At 40.2% G+C, this 18,051-nt stretch overlaps 1 protein-coding gene across 1 annotated transcript in view; it reads left to right on the top strand.

Moving 5' to 3' along the window:
• The window catches only part of LOC118641910 (microsomal triglyceride transfer protein), a 47,161-nt gene extending 33,851 nt beyond the window's left edge, over nt 1-13,310 (top strand). Inside the window, exons 13-18 of the mRNA XM_036279554.1 lie at nt 1,071-1,168; nt 1,284-1,405; nt 2,989-3,216; nt 8,378-8,502; nt 11,621-11,791; nt 12,944-13,310. Of these exons, the coding sequence (XP_036135447.1) occupies nt 1,071-1,168; nt 1,284-1,405; nt 2,989-3,216; nt 8,378-8,502; nt 11,621-11,791; nt 12,944-13,121 (922 nt within the window). The 3' untranslated portion in view covers nt 13,122-13,310. The remainder of the gene's footprint in view (nt 1-1,070; nt 1,169-1,283; nt 1,406-2,988; nt 3,217-8,377; nt 8,503-11,620; nt 11,792-12,943) is intronic.
• Nucleotides 13,311-18,051: the final 4,741 nt, after the last annotated feature.

Here is an 18,051-nt window from a genome sequence, read left to right on the forward strand (position 1 = left end):
GCATCACCGGTCGGGGACCTGACGGCTTCTGTCGCTGTGTGTCCTCTTACGATTCTCAGAATCAAGAACTTCAGAGATGAAAGGGACATTAAAGCTATCTTGCTTGCGGTCTCACTCCAGTGTGGGGGTCTAGTCTCCTGGCAGATGGTGCCCAGACTTTGCTGGTGCCTCTCCAGGGGCAGGAGGATCACCTCCTCTGAGGGAACTTGTGTCGTTGTTCAGAGACTTACCATTACTTTTTTGTGTAACTGAAGTCTTCCTGTTGGCCCTAGATTTATCCCTGGAGAAAAACAGAACAGGTATGCTAACTTAGCCACATGCAGGCCCTTTCACTCTTCGAGGAAAGCTGTCATGACCATCCTCATCTTTTCTTCCCCAGGCTGAAACCTTCCACTTAGTGATGACAGGGGAGAAAAGACTCTAAGGTCACCATTCCCTCCTCTAGGAATTTTCTACCTCAGATCTAGGTCCAGATCTCTTTAGCTGATTTTTTTTTTTTCTGTACTGTTACAATTTTAGAATTACTAATATGATTAGTATTAAGCACTCGGGAACGGAAAGATCTCAACACTAATTAGATACGTAGACAAGTAGAGGCATGGGATAAGGTTCAAGACTTACTTTAGAGGAAACAATGGTTTCTTGTGGATGTAGCTGAGATTTTTTAAAACTGCGTGAACATGAAATACATTTCTGGAAGTTTACTGTTATATACAATTAGCCAGTGATAACATTAAGGGGTGCAAGAAAATGTTTAAGAAACTATTGGCAGCCTCTCCAGTTCAGTACGGCTTTCTTTAAAAGTATACACTGTTTAACAAGGAAACCAAGATGATTAGAAGAACCAGTGTTTTCCACCCCTGAGGTGTGTCCTCCCGGGCTCCAGCCTGCGCACAGCGGGCGTCCTGTCCTCCGAGGAAGGAAGGGGGAGCCCTGACCTGCCCTCCAGCTGGCACCGCCCAGTCCTGGGGCAGCAGGAGGCAAATCCGGCCCCTGCTTCTTCCACCGAGGATTTGGGTTTTTTCCAAATCCTACTTGGGAAAGCAGCTTTTTCCTTTTATGTGTTGCAGCAAAGTGATCCGTCGAGTTCTGAAGGAAATGGTTGCTCATAATTACGACCGTTTTGCCAAGAGTGGATCCTCTTCTGCCTATACCGGCTACATAGAACGTACGTAACCCTAAAGGGGCTCTCGCCCGGTCCCCTCCCCAGCTTGGTACTGTGCAATGGTATTCAGTTACAGACTTGGGTTTGTTTTGTTTTTTTTTTCTTTTTTTGCCATTAGGTGGTCCCCATTCGGCATCTACCTATGGTCTTGACATTCTGTACTCTGGCTCTGGCATCCTAAGGAGAAGCAACCTGAACGTGGTTCAGCACATTGGGAAGGCTCACCTTCATGCTAGCCAGGTAACTCGTTATCCATGGATTTTGCTGGATAAAGTATGTAAAAAATTAATTCGAGGTAAAATAAGATATACACTGATGGTAACACTATAGAATGCGTAGGTGAATGGTATGTCACCCATGGTTTAATCATCTGCAAGAGGCTATATGGGTTAGAGTCCTAGAGAGAATTTCAAATATGAACTGGAAATCTAAGTGTTCCATTCACTGGGCTTGCCAAAAGCCCATTTGTCTTTTCAAAGGTATACATAATCACAGAATTGAAATTGTGCCAGTATTTTTCACGTGTTTTTGTTTTTTATTTTTCTTTATTGATTTTGAGAGAGAGGAAGGGAGAGATAGAAACATCGATGAGAGAGAACATCAACTGGCCGCCTCCAGCATGCCCCCATAGGGATCGGGCCCACACCCCGGGCATGTGCCCTGACCGGGAATCGAACCTCCTGGAGCATGGGTTCATGCTCAGCCACTGAGCCACACCAGCCAGGCTCACATGCGTTTTTAAAAATATGTTATTTTTATTCATGGATCTATATCTTAGAGCTCCAGATATTTAATTCTAGAATATATTTTCTTTCTCTGGGTGTTTCTCTGAAGAGATTTATTCCCCACAATAAACACTTTGATAACAGAATATGGCTTTCTAAAGAGTCCATCTATGCTTTTCTGATACTGCTAGGAGAGAAAAGATTAAAGTGTACGCATTTGACAGCTTCCTTTCGTTTTATCTAAAGTTTGGTGACACTTTGTGACAGCTTTCTAATTTGGAAGTATGCTTTCTTTTTAGTTTTCATTTATATCAAACAATAGCCCACTAAATAAGCTCATTTAGGCTTAAAAATGATCCAGTGCTACATAACTCGAGTTCCTATCAACATTATATTACTACACCCTTTGATAGAACTCTAGTCAGAATACCATGCCCTTCCGTTTTGAGGAATCACCATCTGTTTTCTGCTAGGCAGGCTGAAATGCCACACACCCAGTGGCGAAGGGCTCGGCAGGGAGGACAAACATATGTCGGATGCCTGGGTGTGACAGAGATCAGGGTATGAGCCCCCTCATGGTGCTCATCGTATTTCCTTTGAGCTAGAGAAGAAAGGTTAAACCGAAAGGTGTCAGTCATGGCTTAGAGAGACCCACACCCTCTCCTCGAAGCAGCCTTAGGGTGACTCTACCAACACCGCTCCACCACCTTTCAGGGGCCCGACACCACAGCTGATCCATTCCTTACGACTGTTCTGGAGACACTACGAGTCTCTGGATGACACCGAACAATGGAAAGCCCGAGGCCTTTGCAGTTAGTCACAGGGGTTTGAATCCTGCCTCGGCCATTTGAGCTTTTTTTGGTGTCTCTCTCATCTACAAAATGGATCAAATCATATGTACCTCAAACGGCGCCTGTGAGGATTAAATGAAGAAAACTCACTCACTTTATCTTCAGGCGTAAAGTTGTTTCTTGTTTTGGCCTAGCTGCAGCAGAATTTTTCATTATTAACCCCGAGGAAAGTTCTAGCTGTAGCGCACCATCACTTACGGAGCAGGCAAGGAGCTTATGTTATGAATGTTATATCCATTTTCCTTAGGTGGTCATTGAAGCCCAAGGACTGGAGGCCTTAATTGCCGCCACTCCCGATGAGGGGGAGGAGAACCTTGACTCCTATGCTGGCCTGTCAGCCATCCTCTTTGACGTCCAGCTCAGACCTGTCACTTTCTTCAACGGATACAGTGATTTGATGTCCAAAATGCTGTCTGCATCTAGTGACCCTGTCAGTGTGGTGAAAGGACTTATTCTGCTAATAGATCATTCCCAGGTAATTCATTTATTCTGTAAATGTTTAGTGAATTCACCAGGTACATTTTAAATGTGGCCTATGCTTGGAGGTTCCAAGACACAGTTCCCCCCATTCTGGAGCTTGAATTCTAAGCATTCAGCCTCTTGGTATTGTTGCCTGTTCTCCTTTGCTATAGGTAAGCAGGGTTTTCTTTTGTCTTTATTAACTGACTAAGACATCTCCTCGCTGTTGAGGCGGAAGAGAAAATACTCAGTGTAATATGAGTATAGTATAATGTCAGTTATATCTCAATACAACTGAAAAAAAAAATACTGATGCTAACATAAACAAGAAATTATGGAGGAAATAACCTAAGATAAAACAGAGCAGACATGGCATTATCTGTTCACTTGGCTTTCCTGGGCACGAGGGCTTAGATATTTATTCTACAGGCAGGAGCTAAAGCACATGGCTTCATAAGTTACTGGTGATATTTGTCATGATAACGATTATGAAGCTCCATGTAGTACATCATTCTGACCCTGCCAAATTCATAGAGGCACAACCAATCATTGACACCAGCCACAGGTTTCATGGAGACTTTTTGCCCCAAACTCTCATGTTCAAAGAATCATAGAAAGATATAACCATTAGTTAGTAGAGAACAGGAGAACTTTCATTCACTTGAACTGCATTCTTCAGAGTGTTTTTCAATTTCTCACCCCCAAATCTTAAGCTGTTGTGATAAGGTATGACAATACTGTCTTCTGTGCAGTAAGATTGAGGTGACCAAGACACTATGGACGGGAGTGGTCTGTCTCAGTGGATTTTCTGGGCAATGGAAAGAGTTGATCTGAATAAACTTTGCGTTGAAAGACTTGATGGTTAAAAAAAAATTTTAATGGCTTGACTCATTTCCTGCCTTACTAAGCATAGCAGTATAAAAATATTTGTAAAATAAGGGTCCTAAAGGAAATCCTCAAAGTGATCACTTTGTACTCTAATTCATATTTATTATATTAGAGATATATATGAGGAGATTGGATAAACATTTATAGACTATAAGACTTGCTTGGGAAGTTTGCTATTGTGGTTTAGTAAATTCATGAGTAATAACCCAGGTTTGAATTTTGCCCCTACGAATTACTTTCTGTGTGCTCTCGGGAAGGTCCTTGATGGCTTTAAACCAAATCTCCTTCTAATGAAGTAAGGCATTTGGAACAGATGATCCAATGCTTTTACCAGCTTTATTCTTTGTCAGATAATTTGAGGATTCTGTTTTGTTGGGTTCTGGTTATGAAATCATAGATTTTAAGATCTGTGAGAGGCCTTAAATATCAGATTTTACTAAAACTCCTCCAAAACATCATAGGTAGAAACTAAATGTTAATTTCTTATCTTTACTATTGCTCATAGCAATTCAGGATATCTGTATATAACAACAATAAAAAATAATTTACGGTAGTGTAATCAAATAGTTTGATTTTTCTCATGCCCCAGGTATTTGGAAGTTGTAATCCAGTAGGTGATGCATCGATATAGAAATCCTAAGTTATTATCAGGATCCTGGCTCTTTTTCTCTGAGCTCAGCCATCATTACTTGTGGCTTTAAACTTGATCTTTGTCACCTCATAATTATCAGATGGCGGCTGTACTTCCAGCACTATTACCTCAATCCAAGAAGGAAGAAGGGAAGGGTAAAGGGCAGTAGATTCTGAGTCTTTTTCAGGAACTTCCCTGAGGCCCTATCGATTCCTCCAAAAGCTAAGTATGTACAAAAGGAAGCCCTTTTGTTATTGACTGAAAGTATGTCATGTGGATGTCTCTAGCTGCAAGGGAAGCTGGTAAATATACTTCTTCGATGGTTGAATAGACACCCTGAACAAAACTGTTTCTGTTACTGCAAGTGCAAAGAACAACCAGCAGAGCTTCTCATATCTCTGAATCCTGAAGGTCACACATGTAAAAACAATTCTCGTATTATGTACATTTCTTTTGCAGTATTATCTCTGGGGAGATTCAGTCTTAATGAAAGAATCTCTGAAGATGGCATAGGAGTGCTGAGGCTCTAGTTTATATTTTCAGCCATAGGAATAATAATAGTTTGACACCATCTGTATGTGCTCAGCTACCCATCAACAATGCCTAATGGACTGAATCCAGATATAAAACTTGATATAAACATAAGTAGTAACCTAGATCAAGGTTGGCAAACTTTTTAAGTAAAGGGCAGAAGGCTTTGTGGACATGTCTCTGCTGCAACCACTCAGCTCTGCCATTGTAGAGTGAAAATAACCATCAGCAATGTATTAACAATGAGTGTGGCAGTGTTCCCAAAAACTTTTATATACAAAAACAACCAGTGGGCCTGCAGGCCTTAGTTTGCCAACTCCTGATCTAGATTATTTTATAAGTTTTTTCTATTCATTATAAGGTTTTTCTTTTCATTTGATATAAGGTTTTTCTATTCATTAAGCTAGGGCTCCTACGGCATAGTCTAAGAGAAAGATTGTCCCCAAGCTATTAAACATAACCCAGTGTCTGTATATTTCAGATCGGAGTATTTGGCAGGTCTGGGTTTATTATACAATAAGCTGTTTGAGGCTCCCTGCCCTGCAGGGCACCCAGTAATGTCATCCCAGCTTCAGAGGCACATGGCACTTTAGGTCAAGTGCTGACATTGAAGGAAACGTTGGCAGTGGGTGGCTTGTCGCAGCCACTAGGGCAGATGGAATTACCCCTGCTCACTCTGCTTGCAGCTAATTGGATTACTCTGCAGAGAAGGATGTCTGATGAAGTCAGCTTAGTGGGAAGGGGGTGGGAAGAGCCTCTGTAGTCAGCAGAGAACATATTTTCCTGAATGGAAGCAGTGGAATGAGTTACGAAAATATCAGTGTTCGAGCTGCAGAAAAAACCTTTAGGACCAAAACACCTTTAGGACCAAAACTGAAAGATCAAAGGGGTCACATTAGCTACAAACACAAAGCTTCAGCATCTTGTTTCTGTAGTTCAAAGGTAAAAGTTTAAATAAATGTGCACTCTGGGTCAAACAAGGATATAAAGCTCTGTGTTAACGTTTTTGCATTATTTCTTAGAACGGGCTTCCTTGTGGACAAGGAGACAAAAGACAGTTATGATTTTGTGATAGCCATGCATGGGAATAGAATAGTCTCCCCAACCAGACACAGTCTGGGTGCTCATTCTGGCTCTACATGTGGCCTCTAGGCCTGAGGCTACCTTCAGATAGAATGCCTACCACGGAAGTTTAGTGGGGAATTACATGAGATGTCAAATGTAGTTTTTAGGACACAGTTGGTTTTTAAAAACTGTTAGTGCCACTTATTTTATACCCCTGAAAAATTAGAACCACTGCACTATGTGGTTTCATCCCTTTCATGAAGTAAAAAGTAGTTTGACCTTCCACAGGGGTCAGTAGTCTGTCCTTCTGTGACTGCACATGAGTTCTTCCATGATCCCTTTACATGAGAAGTGGAATCTTCCCCAAAGGCCAAGGCACCTTCAGAACCCACACGGCAATGCAAATGCCCTCTCCCCACAAAAGGCACAGGTCTACTCACTATGAAGTGTTCTTTTCCATGGCACTTGGTGTGTGTTGACATCCACCTAATGTATGGTCCACAGGAAAGCCCAAGTCCACATCACAGACTTCTGCTGAGGTGGGTGGGCTAAGAAGATCGTAATTTTTCCGACTGAGAACCAAGAAGGAGATACAGACAAAGAAATGCTTCTGAGGCCAGGCACATAGTAGGGCTCATTTAGGAACAATCACAATTACAGAACTCTGATATTTTGGTTCTGCTGTTCATAGGCATAGGTGCAACTTTGGACATGATTATTGGGGTTTTATCAGGATAATGTGTGTTCCTTTATATCTTTATATTAGTGTGTTTAGCTCTATGTTGAGAATTTCATTCTTTCATCCAAGTGACTTTCAGACTAAAGGTAGCTTCATGCCACCATGAGACTTTTTTAGTATACTTGGTTGTAAACCAAGTTCTTTGACTGACATTCCCTTCCACGTTTTTTTTTTTGTTTGTTTGTTTTTTGAAAAGTGGAGATAATTCAGGGTGATCAATAGTATCCTTTTTAGAAAGCAAAACTATGCCATTTACAGTTGGTAAAAACACAGTTTGATCCGAGCAGTGCAGTGACATAAAGTTGTTCACCCTGCCAGTTGCCACAAACCTAAGATCTTTGAAGGAATCTCAAAATTAAGGATACTGAGCCTTTCCCCACAAACCATTATCATTTCCAACACTGTCTCCAGGCAATCTGATTCAAATCCAACTGAAGAAGTTTTCAGCCAACATCACCAGAGCTAATGTACATAGAAACTGCAAGACTTAGAGACTAAATGCTGGCACAAACAGCACAAAAAATAAATAAATTTCAGGCAGCTCGGAAGTTGCTTAGGAGGGACTATGTTTGTAAATGAGCATTTTCCCTCTGTGATACGTTGTTGATTTCATGATGGACTCATGTTAATTTGCTGTCATTCTAAATGTCGAACACTGAACAGAGCATTACGCTTAGTTTAATTGCCTTTCCTTCCTTTCCCAGATTGATCTAGGCAATTCCTGGAACTTTTATATTGTACTGGCAGTTTCAGTTGTTTACATTTGACACAGCATATAACTAGAACAGTGGTAAAGGACTTAAAAGAGGTCATCTAGCCCAACCCCTCATCTCTACCCCAAAGCCACAGCTGGATTCCTGATGGAGATGCCTTCATTTTCCCTAATCTGGTGGTTCTGAAATTCGGATGCATCTGAATCACTTGAGGATTTATTACAACATAGACTACTGGGCCCCACCCTCAGAGTTTCTAATTCAGTAGGATTTGCATTTCTAACAAGTTTCCAGGTTGTTGATGTTACTAGTCAGGGGACCACACATGTTAAAAACCAGTTCCTCTCCCAATCACTGTGAGGCAGTGATCGAAAGAAAACACCCTTGTTAATTGTCATGTCCCTTTTCTAGTATTTTAATTGACTACATACTTTAGCAAAGCAAGAATCTACTTCTGGTGATCAGAATTAGGACGTGTTTCCAAGCCTAGAGAAAGATGCCAACATTAACACAGCTCGAATGTTATTATGTAAGCAGGAGGTTGAATGTGCTGTTTGAAGGGGGTTGCTAAATTGTGATTATCATTACTATTATATATTTTTGCTTCTAGGAGATTCAATTGCAATCTGGACTGAAGGCCAATATGGACATCCAGGGTGCTCTAGCCATTGATATTTCGGGTGCAATGGAGTTTAGTCTGTGGTATCGGGAGTCAAAAACCCGAGTGAAAAATCTGTAAGTATATGTATTACTCTATTCAAAGAACTGCAGAAAGTAGTTTTTGGAATTGTTTAACCTTCTGACTTTCCAAAATCTATGCTTTCTCCCCCCCCCCCTTTTTTTATTTGTTTGTTTGTTTGTTTATTTATTCATTATTGAATTTATTGGGATGACATTGGTTAATAAAATTATTTAGATTTCAGGTGTAAAGTTCTATGGTACATCTTCTGTATATAGTTGTGTGTGTTCACCATCCCAAGTCAAGTCTCCTAGCATCACCATTTATCCCCACTTTACTTGATTCTATTTTCTCCCACCCCATTTTCCCTCTGGTAATTATCATACTGTTGTTGTCTGTGTCTGTGAGTTGTTTTTGTTGTTGTTGCTTAATCCTTTCACCATTTTCACCCAGCGCCACAACCCCCTCCTCTATGACAGCTGTCAGTCTGTTCTCTAGCTACGAGTCTGTTTCTGTTTTGTTTGTCTTTCTCTAACTGGCTTATTTCACTTAGCATAATGCTCTCCAGGGCCATCCATGCTATCTCAAAAGGCAAGGTTTTCTTCTGTTTTACAGCTGCATAGTATTCCATTCTGTAAATGTACCACAGCTTTGTTATCCACTCATCTACTGACGGGCACTCGGGCTGCTTCTAAATCTTGGCTATTGTAAATAACACTACAATGACTACAGGGGTGCATATATTCTTTCAAATTAGTGTTTCAGGTTTCTTCAGATATATTCCCAAAAATAGAATCACTGGGTCATAAGGCAGCTCCATTTTTAATTTAATTTTTAATTTTTTAAGGAAGCTCCATACTCCTTTCCACAGTGGCTTCACCAGTCTGCATTCCCACCAGCAGTGCACGAGGGTTCTCTTTTCTCCACATCCTCACCAACACTTGTTTTTTTATTGACTTATTGATGATAGCCATTCTGACAGGTGTGAGGTGATATCTCATTGTGGTCTTATTTGTATTTCTTTAATGATTAGTTACGTTGAACATCTTTTCATATGTCTATTGGCCATCTGTATGTCCTCTTTGGAGAAGTGTCTATTCAGATCCTTTGCCTATTTTTAATTGGATTGTTTATTTTCTGGTGTTGAGTTATATCAATTCTTTATAAATTTTGGATATTAATCCCTTATCAGATGTATCATTGACAAATATGTTCTGCCATTCAGTGAGTTGTCTTTTCATTTTGTTGATGTTTTCCTTTGCTGTACAAAAACTTTTTAGTTTGATATAGTTCCATTTGTTTATCAACATTGATATTTTCTCTTTGTAATCATTAAATCATAGAGTAAGAAATAACCATGGGAAGTCATTCTTTCCATAGCTTCTTATGAGCAGGTCAGTACCTAATGCAACTCAATTAAAAATCTTGATCTTAGATAGTGTGTCCAGTGGATGAGAGGTTCATCTCCTCTTGGTGTTCTGCTTTAATCGTTGACAATGCTGTTAGAAAATTTTACTCTGAAGCAAACTTTTAGCTTATCTCTTTATTTGGGATTTCAAATCTTTTCTCTTTTGCTGTCTTTAGTAGATAAAAATTTTTAAATGGTCACTTTTAGGAAGAATCTAAGTATGAAACATTTAGTCCTTAAGTTTTGTGTTGGCATTCATTTTTTCTAAACAAAATGTTCTCAGCTCCTTTAGTTTTTTTAATGAACCTCTGAGATTAAATGAAAATGTTTTATTTTGAACATAAAACAGTGTCTCTGAACCAGTGTAATAATCAAAGTAAGTATTCTGTTTGCTATAACATTGAAGAAAAGGAAATTGAAAGGCAACTGATTTTTATCTTTTTGGATATTTAAAATATGACGAGGCATAAGTGAGATTGGAGTGATAAAATTAAATGTTTTGGTTTAATTTGAACTATGGATGAAGGAATTAAGAGCAGCTAAAAGGTGGCCCATTGGTGGCCCATGGTGTTACTAAAAGGAACCTAGGAATGAGAAGTGGAGCGGGCACTCAGGGGGTCAGCAATGTAATGTAGGGCTGCCCTTGAATTAGTCATCTGTTTCCTCTCTCTGAAGTATTTCTAGACAGAAGTTCCCCCAAATTACACTGAATTGAAATATTTTGCAGAAAGAAATCAACAATAATAACAACAACAACAAAAATCTGGATTTTTAAAAAGGACACTGTATCCCTAAGAATCTATTGGTATCCACATTGTAGCCAGTGTATTTTCAAATTTTCATTTGTTCATTTAAAAAAATACCTCTTAAGCCTTTGTTGAGTGTAAGATATTAGAAGGTACAGTGAGGTGTTGAGGGATTTAAGCGGCCCACCTCTGACCTACTTTTACACCGACAACAACGGCAGCCTACGTATGCTTTCGGTCGCACAGCAAAAATGAGCACCTCTGTCAAAAAAGCGTGGCCATGCAACTCTAATTCAGTTGTAGGAGTAACTTCCCACAGTATCATTGAAAGTCTACAGTTATTTCGAGTGTTCCTAGAAGTAAGTCTCTACTGAGATTGTTTATCCCCTTTATTTTCATCCAAGCCACGCTCCCTAGCCTATCCGATGTCTGTCCAGTCCTCTGGGCGATTGTTGGAGAATGCAGTCACTCCTGGGCCACCCATTGTTCATGCCCCACTATAGGAATTTTTTTTGTGTGTGACATAATATTTTTTCAAATGGACTTATCTCTCTAAAGACCCTTTGGAGAAAGTGATAAAATGGAATTAAAATAGCTGCATGGAAGCCAACAGAGAAACCAAGAAGGCAAGAAAAGTGTGATCAGCATCAGCTGTCTCCTCGCTGAGTTTAGATAACTCAGGTTGTTTCTGACTTCCTGAGAAGACCAGGTCCCAGGCATATTCACCTCCCGGCCCTTGGTACCCATACCGAACAGTATACCTGACAGACGTTCCATTCCCTCATCTAGAATTGAAGGCTGGGCGCGGGCTCGGGGAACCTTCACTGCCCACTCCTGGGACTAGCCCGGCCCTGGTTCCCAACAAAACTCTAAGCACATTTAGGTCCCATATGAGCTGGCCCCTGACGTGGTTCCTTACAGTCATCAGCATCATGAGTTCAGATGCCGTGAAATTATAGCTGTTAGTCCAGCTCGGTTAAATGTGATATTAACAGGTTTTCTTCTCCCTCAAATCTTTAGGTTGGCCGTAGTAATAACTGGTGACATCACTGTGGATTCCTCTTTCGTGAAAGCTGGTCTGGAAATCAGTGCAGAGACAGAAGCCAGCATGGAGTTCATCTCCACGGTGCAGTTTTCCCAGTACCCGTTCCTAGTGTGCCTGCAGATGGACAAGGCCGAAGCTCCGTTCCGGTGAGAGCAGCGCTGTGGACGGCTCCGGGGCCCCCCCGGTGCGCCAGGAACTTGCTCCCAGTTTTGAACATTCAGTTTCAGAAATTAAAAGAAAATGGTGAAAATCTAGTGAAACAAATGATCTTTAAATTAGTAACAGGATTATTGATCAGGCTAAAAATTAAGTCAGCGTCTAGGATACCGAGAAACTATAATGACTGGTTCATTTGATTCAGGAGATATTATTCTACCCAGAAATAATTCACCAAGGAAATAAGGGGATTTGATGTACCGTAAGAGTTGCCATGTCGTTTCAGTAAAAATGCTGGGCGCGTGTTTACTGTCCGCTATCTTCACAGTTGTCTCCTGGACAGAGTTCAAAACAAAACATCTAATCATTTACCATGGTTTAGGAGCTCAGGTGAATTCACAGCGTTTAGGGAATCCACACACAGCAACTCGACCTTGTTGAAGTTTTGGCTAAAGCATGAGACTTTGAAAGTTTGAATTTTTTTGGAAATGTTTTCAGTAGAATTCTTAGTGTCTCAAAAACAGACTATATAATTGTTCGTGTAACTTTCCCAACACCTCTTCCACTCTAGAGCTTCTCGTTGACACTGTGTCCTTCGAATCTTGTAACCATATTTGTAACAATCCTGTTGGTGGAAGTAGAATGCTTTTGGTCTTGGTAATACTGTTTCCCTGACACATACTACTACTAACAAAGGCAATTTGTATGCTTAAAACAGCAAGTCATGTCTTACATCATCTCCTTTGATAAGTGCGCCAGAGCTGAGCACCTTATACACATTACTGACATTTCATGGTCCACATAAAAACGTATAAATGATATAAGTATAAATATGAGTTGGTTCTATTTCTACAGAATTAAATAGAGTGGATTATAGTCAGAATATTAAACTGTTGCTAATTTATACTCACTTATGTGTACAATAGATCCCCATTAATGCGTTTTAAAAAAATCAACCTTCCAATGGTCAAAATGCAGTAACCACCAATCCAGGCACAGGGCTGGCTGCTTTGGTTGTCTTTGGCACGCCGATCCTTGCTCAGATTGCTTTGAAACAGAAGCTTCAAGTCTAGGCTCCTCGCTGGACTCTGATGGGCGTGAGGTGACTTTAATATGTGTGTGCCGTTGTTCTTGTCATGCAGGCAATTTGAGACCAAGTACGAAAGGCTGTCCACGGGCAGAGGCTACGTCATGCGGAAGAGAAAAGAAAGGCTGGTGGCAGGATCTGAATTCCCTCTTCACCAGGAGAACGCTGAGATGTGCAAGGTGGTGTTCCCCCCTCAGCCCGACAGTGCTGCCAGCAGCGGTGGTTGGTTCTGAAACTGACCGGTGACGTTTCACGTGGAGTCTTCGCCCCCGGAGGGATATGATGTGACACACCTATGTACTTGCTCTCTGAGAGCACAGTGTTTACATATTTACCTGTATTTAAGATTTTTGTAAAAAGCTATGGAAAAACCTCAAACAATCAAATTTGGGCCTATTCAGTGTACTAACCATAGTGTCAATTTTGAGCCAAAATATATGATACTTTTAGCAAATTCTATTTGATATAGTGAGAATTGTTCTTCCCTAAAAAGAATCTATTGTTTATTTTTTTAAAAAACACACACAGACTCAGAAGAACCCAGTTCTGTTTCAGTCATTTTCAGTGTGTATGTAGCCCTCGATAGAACCTTAAACATGGATTGTTTCTAACAAATAGGTCCCCCAATCAGGGAAAAAAACAGACCTTTTTGTGGGGGGCGGGGGAGGATGAGAGTAGAAAGCAAGACTTTTTAAATACTCTTTTCAGTCAGCTTCATGTTGTTCGTTTTACTGAGCATTATGGGAGAAGGCACGCGGCATTAAAACACCATGTCATCTTTCTGCTGACCACGCAGTCCGTCCCCTGCCTTCTGTCCTGCAGAAACGCTGGACCTAGCACATAAGAATTAAAAATACTACTTTCAGAAACTCCATTTGATTTTTGTGTGCTGTGTCTCTTTGAGACTGTAACGTGGTACACTGTCCTTTGTAACGGACATCTTCATAGAGCCATCATTTTATCTTTCATTCAGTTGTTTTGTGGCGAAAGTTCCAGTCTGTTTGCCTATAATCTGTACAAAAGCCAGAATGAGCTTTGAGAAACTGATGGATTTGGACTTCTAAAATATGAAATCAGAAAAGGTTTTTATTAGTACGAATAAAAAGAGGCATGCTAAACGTTTTTAAATATTTATTAATGAAACACATGTTTATAGTAATAAACCCCAAACAGATAACAGAAATTAATTTGTCCATTACACACACACACACACACACACAAGTTTATCTAACCTGTCATTGGCTGTAGATTTAAAATGATGTGTGATGAAATAAATATGTGGAAATCCTATTGAATTCCTTTTGTCTTCTGTTACTTCAAACACCATATTTCTCTGTTCTTGCCAATTTCTCAGCCCAGACACATACACAAGTAGCCTTTGCAGCCCTATGGAACAGGCCAGTGACTAAAAGGAGGTCAGAGCCCTTTGGGAACATGGGCCACTGAAAATAATAGCAGTCAGAACCTCTTAGGACCCATAAGGTTGAAAATGAGCTCTAAGCCCAGTTTTCATGAAGCTCTGGACCAACACCCTTACTGTCATGTTACTGAGAGGAAAGAAAGGAATAAAAAACTGAACAGTGCATGGGGGTGGGTATCATTGCTGGTGGCACGGGCCTTGGAGGAAGCATCTATAAAGATTATAAAGATAGTCCTGCTACAGCAAAAGCAACTTGATCTAGGGCACTAAGCTGAAGATGTTGTGGGCTAAGCAACCTCAGCCATGTGACATTTAACAAATCACAGCTGCTTCTGTGAAATGTAAGACAATAATTCACTTAAGAGTGATAACTGGGGTGTCCTGGACTGTAGTTATGCTACATCCCAACTGCTCGTCTTTCTGGATGAGTCCAACACTGCCACTCATTTGGAGAAGGGATAGTGCTCAGCAACCAACATGTCCCAAAGAAACAAGAAACCTGAAGCATAGAACAAACATTAACTCCCTTCTAGAGAAATGAGATAGAAGGTGAAGAGGAGTGGAGGGATGGTCCGCACTTTGCAATGACATGTGGGAGCCAGAAAGAGAACGGGAAGCTTCACTTGCAGTCCTCTAGCTCTGACCGACTCACTGTGTCAAACAGCAGTGTCCACGTGGCATTGTCCCCTGCAAAGACGCTGTCTGGGAGCTGCACAGCCCTCTGGCCAGTCAGCTCCTTCCTGCAACCTTGCAGGGCTTAGCCTGGCTGCTCCTCCTCTGTGAAGTGCTACTGCCCTTCTCTGTCTCTCCGGGGTGCTGCCTGTGACAAGTTGCTCCCTGCCTTTCTGCCCCCGACCACCTTTAAAAATATTTTTAAAGCTACACGTATTTAGTGCTTATTATGGGCCAGGTGTTTTAAAGGACTTTATGCCTATTAAATAATTTAATTCTCACAACGATGAGATTTAAGAGATAGCATTATTATTTTCATGTTAAAGATCAGCACGGTTCAGTAAGCAATTTTAAATTCCTAGTAGCCACATTAAAAAAATAAATAAATAGAAACAAGTGAAATAAACTTGAACAATATATTTTTAATTAAGTTATCCAAAATATTATCATATCAACATGTCATTAATACAAACATTAACGGGATGTTTGATTTTGGTGGGGGAGGTTCAGGTCTTTGAACTGTGGTATACATGTTGTGTATACAGCACATATTGGCTTGGACTGCCACATCTCCAGTGCTCCGCAGTCATATGCTGCTAGTGGTTCCCACACTGGACAGTTACAGAGAAGACATTTGACCCTACAGAAGACACTTCTCCACTAGAAAGCGGTAAAGCTAGACGTCAAATATAAGTTGTCTCCTCCGTTACCAGAGGAAATGGGTTCTTCAGCCATGTCACAGGAGAAGAATGTCAGGGACACTCACGTAGGAGGATTTTAAGTGATAGTAGCAAGATTTATTAGAGCAAAAAGTGCTAGTACACTCTCAGGGAGGGAGAGAGCAGCTGCCCCGAGGTGCTGGCTAAGCCTCCGCACATTTCCTGGGGTTCGGAAGGAGCGGGCTTTCTTTCAAACTATCCAATTTCTTTCTGGGCTTTTCCAGGGCCTGTACCCTTCCCCATCGATATTTTCCCCGGTTCCCCCACTATTTATTTATTTATTTATTTATTTATTTATTTATTTATTTATTTTCTTTATTGATTTTAGAGAGAGAAGAAGGGAGAGGGAGAGAGAGATAGAAACATCATGAGAGAGAACATCGATTGGCGGCCTCCTGCAGCCCAACCACTGAGGCACCCCGGCTGGGCTCCTTCCCCTTTTATGGTCAGCATTTTGGCCCCTCCTGCACAGGACTCATAGTTGTGCTTCATCAGTGCCTTCTACCTTCATGCGCTCAGTAAAAGAGATTCCTTTCCGCTGTTTTCTCCTCCAACCAACCCGTTAATGACGCTTAGTTACCCCTTGGGGTGACTGAAAATCTTTGAAATATACATTTTGTGTATATAGCACATACCAGTTTGTATAAACTTTTGAGTGGGTATACTTTTCATTTCTCTTGGGGATATACCTAAGATTAGAATTGCTAGGTCAAATGGTGACTTCATGTTTAACTCTAAGAATTGGCAGATTATTTTCCAAAGTGATTACACCATTTTAAATTCCCATCAGCAGAGTATGAGGGTTCTAATATTTCCACATCATCTATAATATGTGTTATTACCTTCCTTTATTATTAGAAGCATCCTAGTGAATGTAAAGGGGTATTTTCATTATGGTGTGACTTGCATTTGCCTAATGACTAATGATGTTGAAGATCTTTCAATGTACGTACTTATCAGCCATGGCATGTTATTGCATCTTCTTTGGAGAACTGTTTATTCAGATCCTTTCGTCGTTTTAAAAATCAGGTCATTTTTCTTTTTATTATTGAGTTATAAGATTTTAAAATATATCTTAGGTATAAGTCCCTTATTAGATATGTCATTTGCAAATATTTTATCCCATTCTGTAAGATATCTTTTTACCTTTTTTTAATTTTGGTGAAATCCAATTTATTTTTTCTTTTGTTGCTTGTGCATTTTTGGTCATATCCAAGAAACCATTGCCAAATCCAGGTCACAGGGATTTACCCCTATGTTTTATTCTAAGAGTTTTAGTTTTTAATTTATGTATTTGTTCCATTTTGAATAAATGTTTGTATGCATGTAGTAGGGGGTCAAAATGCATTCCTTTGTACATACATGAATATCCAATTGTCCCAGCAGCATTTGTTGAAAGATGACTCTTTCTCCATTGAATTGTTTGGGCACCCTGTTGAAAATCAACTGACTGCCCGGTCGGTGTTGCTCTGTGGTTGAGCATCGACCCATGTGTCAAGAAGTCACCAGTTTGATTCCTGGTCAGGGCACATGCCCAGATTGTGGGCTAAATCCCCAGTGGGGAGCCTGCAGGAGGAAGCCAATTGATGTTCTCTCTCATCAATGTTTCTATTTCTCTCTCCCTCTCCCTTCCTCTCTCTCTAAAATCAATAAAGAAAAAACATTTTTTTAAAGAAAATCAATTGACTGTAAATGCAAAGGTTCATTTCTTAATTGTCAGTTTTATTTCATTAGTCTATATATTTGTCTTTATGCTACTACCATACTGTCTTAATTACTGTTGTTTTGTAGTAAGTTTTCAAATTGGGACATGTGAATCAACCTACGTTTTTTGTTTTTCAAGATTGTTTTGCCTAGTCTGAGTGTCTTGAGTTCCCTTTAAATTTCAGGATTAGTTTGTTGTCTTCTACAAAGCTACCTGGGATTCTGATAAGTACTGCATTGACCCTGTATATCAGTATTAGGAACACTGCCATCTTAATTAATATTAAGTTTCCTGATCTATGAACATGGGGCATCTTTCCACTTACTTAAATCTTTCTTACTTCCTTTCTATAATGTATTGTAATTTTCAGGGTATAAGTTTTGAAATTCTTTTTTAAAATTTATTCCAAGTGTTTCACTATGTTTGATGTTATGGTAAATGGAACTGTGGGTTTTTTTGTTTTTTGTTTTTTTCATTTTTGGACTGTTCATTGCACGTGTATAGAAATACAAAAGATTTAGAACTTTCTGTATAAACAATCATGCCATCTATAAACAGAGTTGTTTTATTTCTTCCTTGCTAATCCAAATGTGTCTCATTTCATTGTATTGCTTAATCTCCCTGGCTAGAGCCTCCAGGACGAGGTT

The sequence above is a fragment of the Molossus molossus genome, unplaced genomic scaffold (assembly GCF_014108415.1).
Source record: "Molossus molossus isolate mMolMol1 unplaced genomic scaffold, mMolMol1.p scaffold_m16_p_1, whole genome shotgun sequence".
Classification (NCBI taxonomy): Eukaryota; Metazoa; Chordata; class Mammalia; order Chiroptera; family Molossidae; genus Molossus; species Molossus molossus.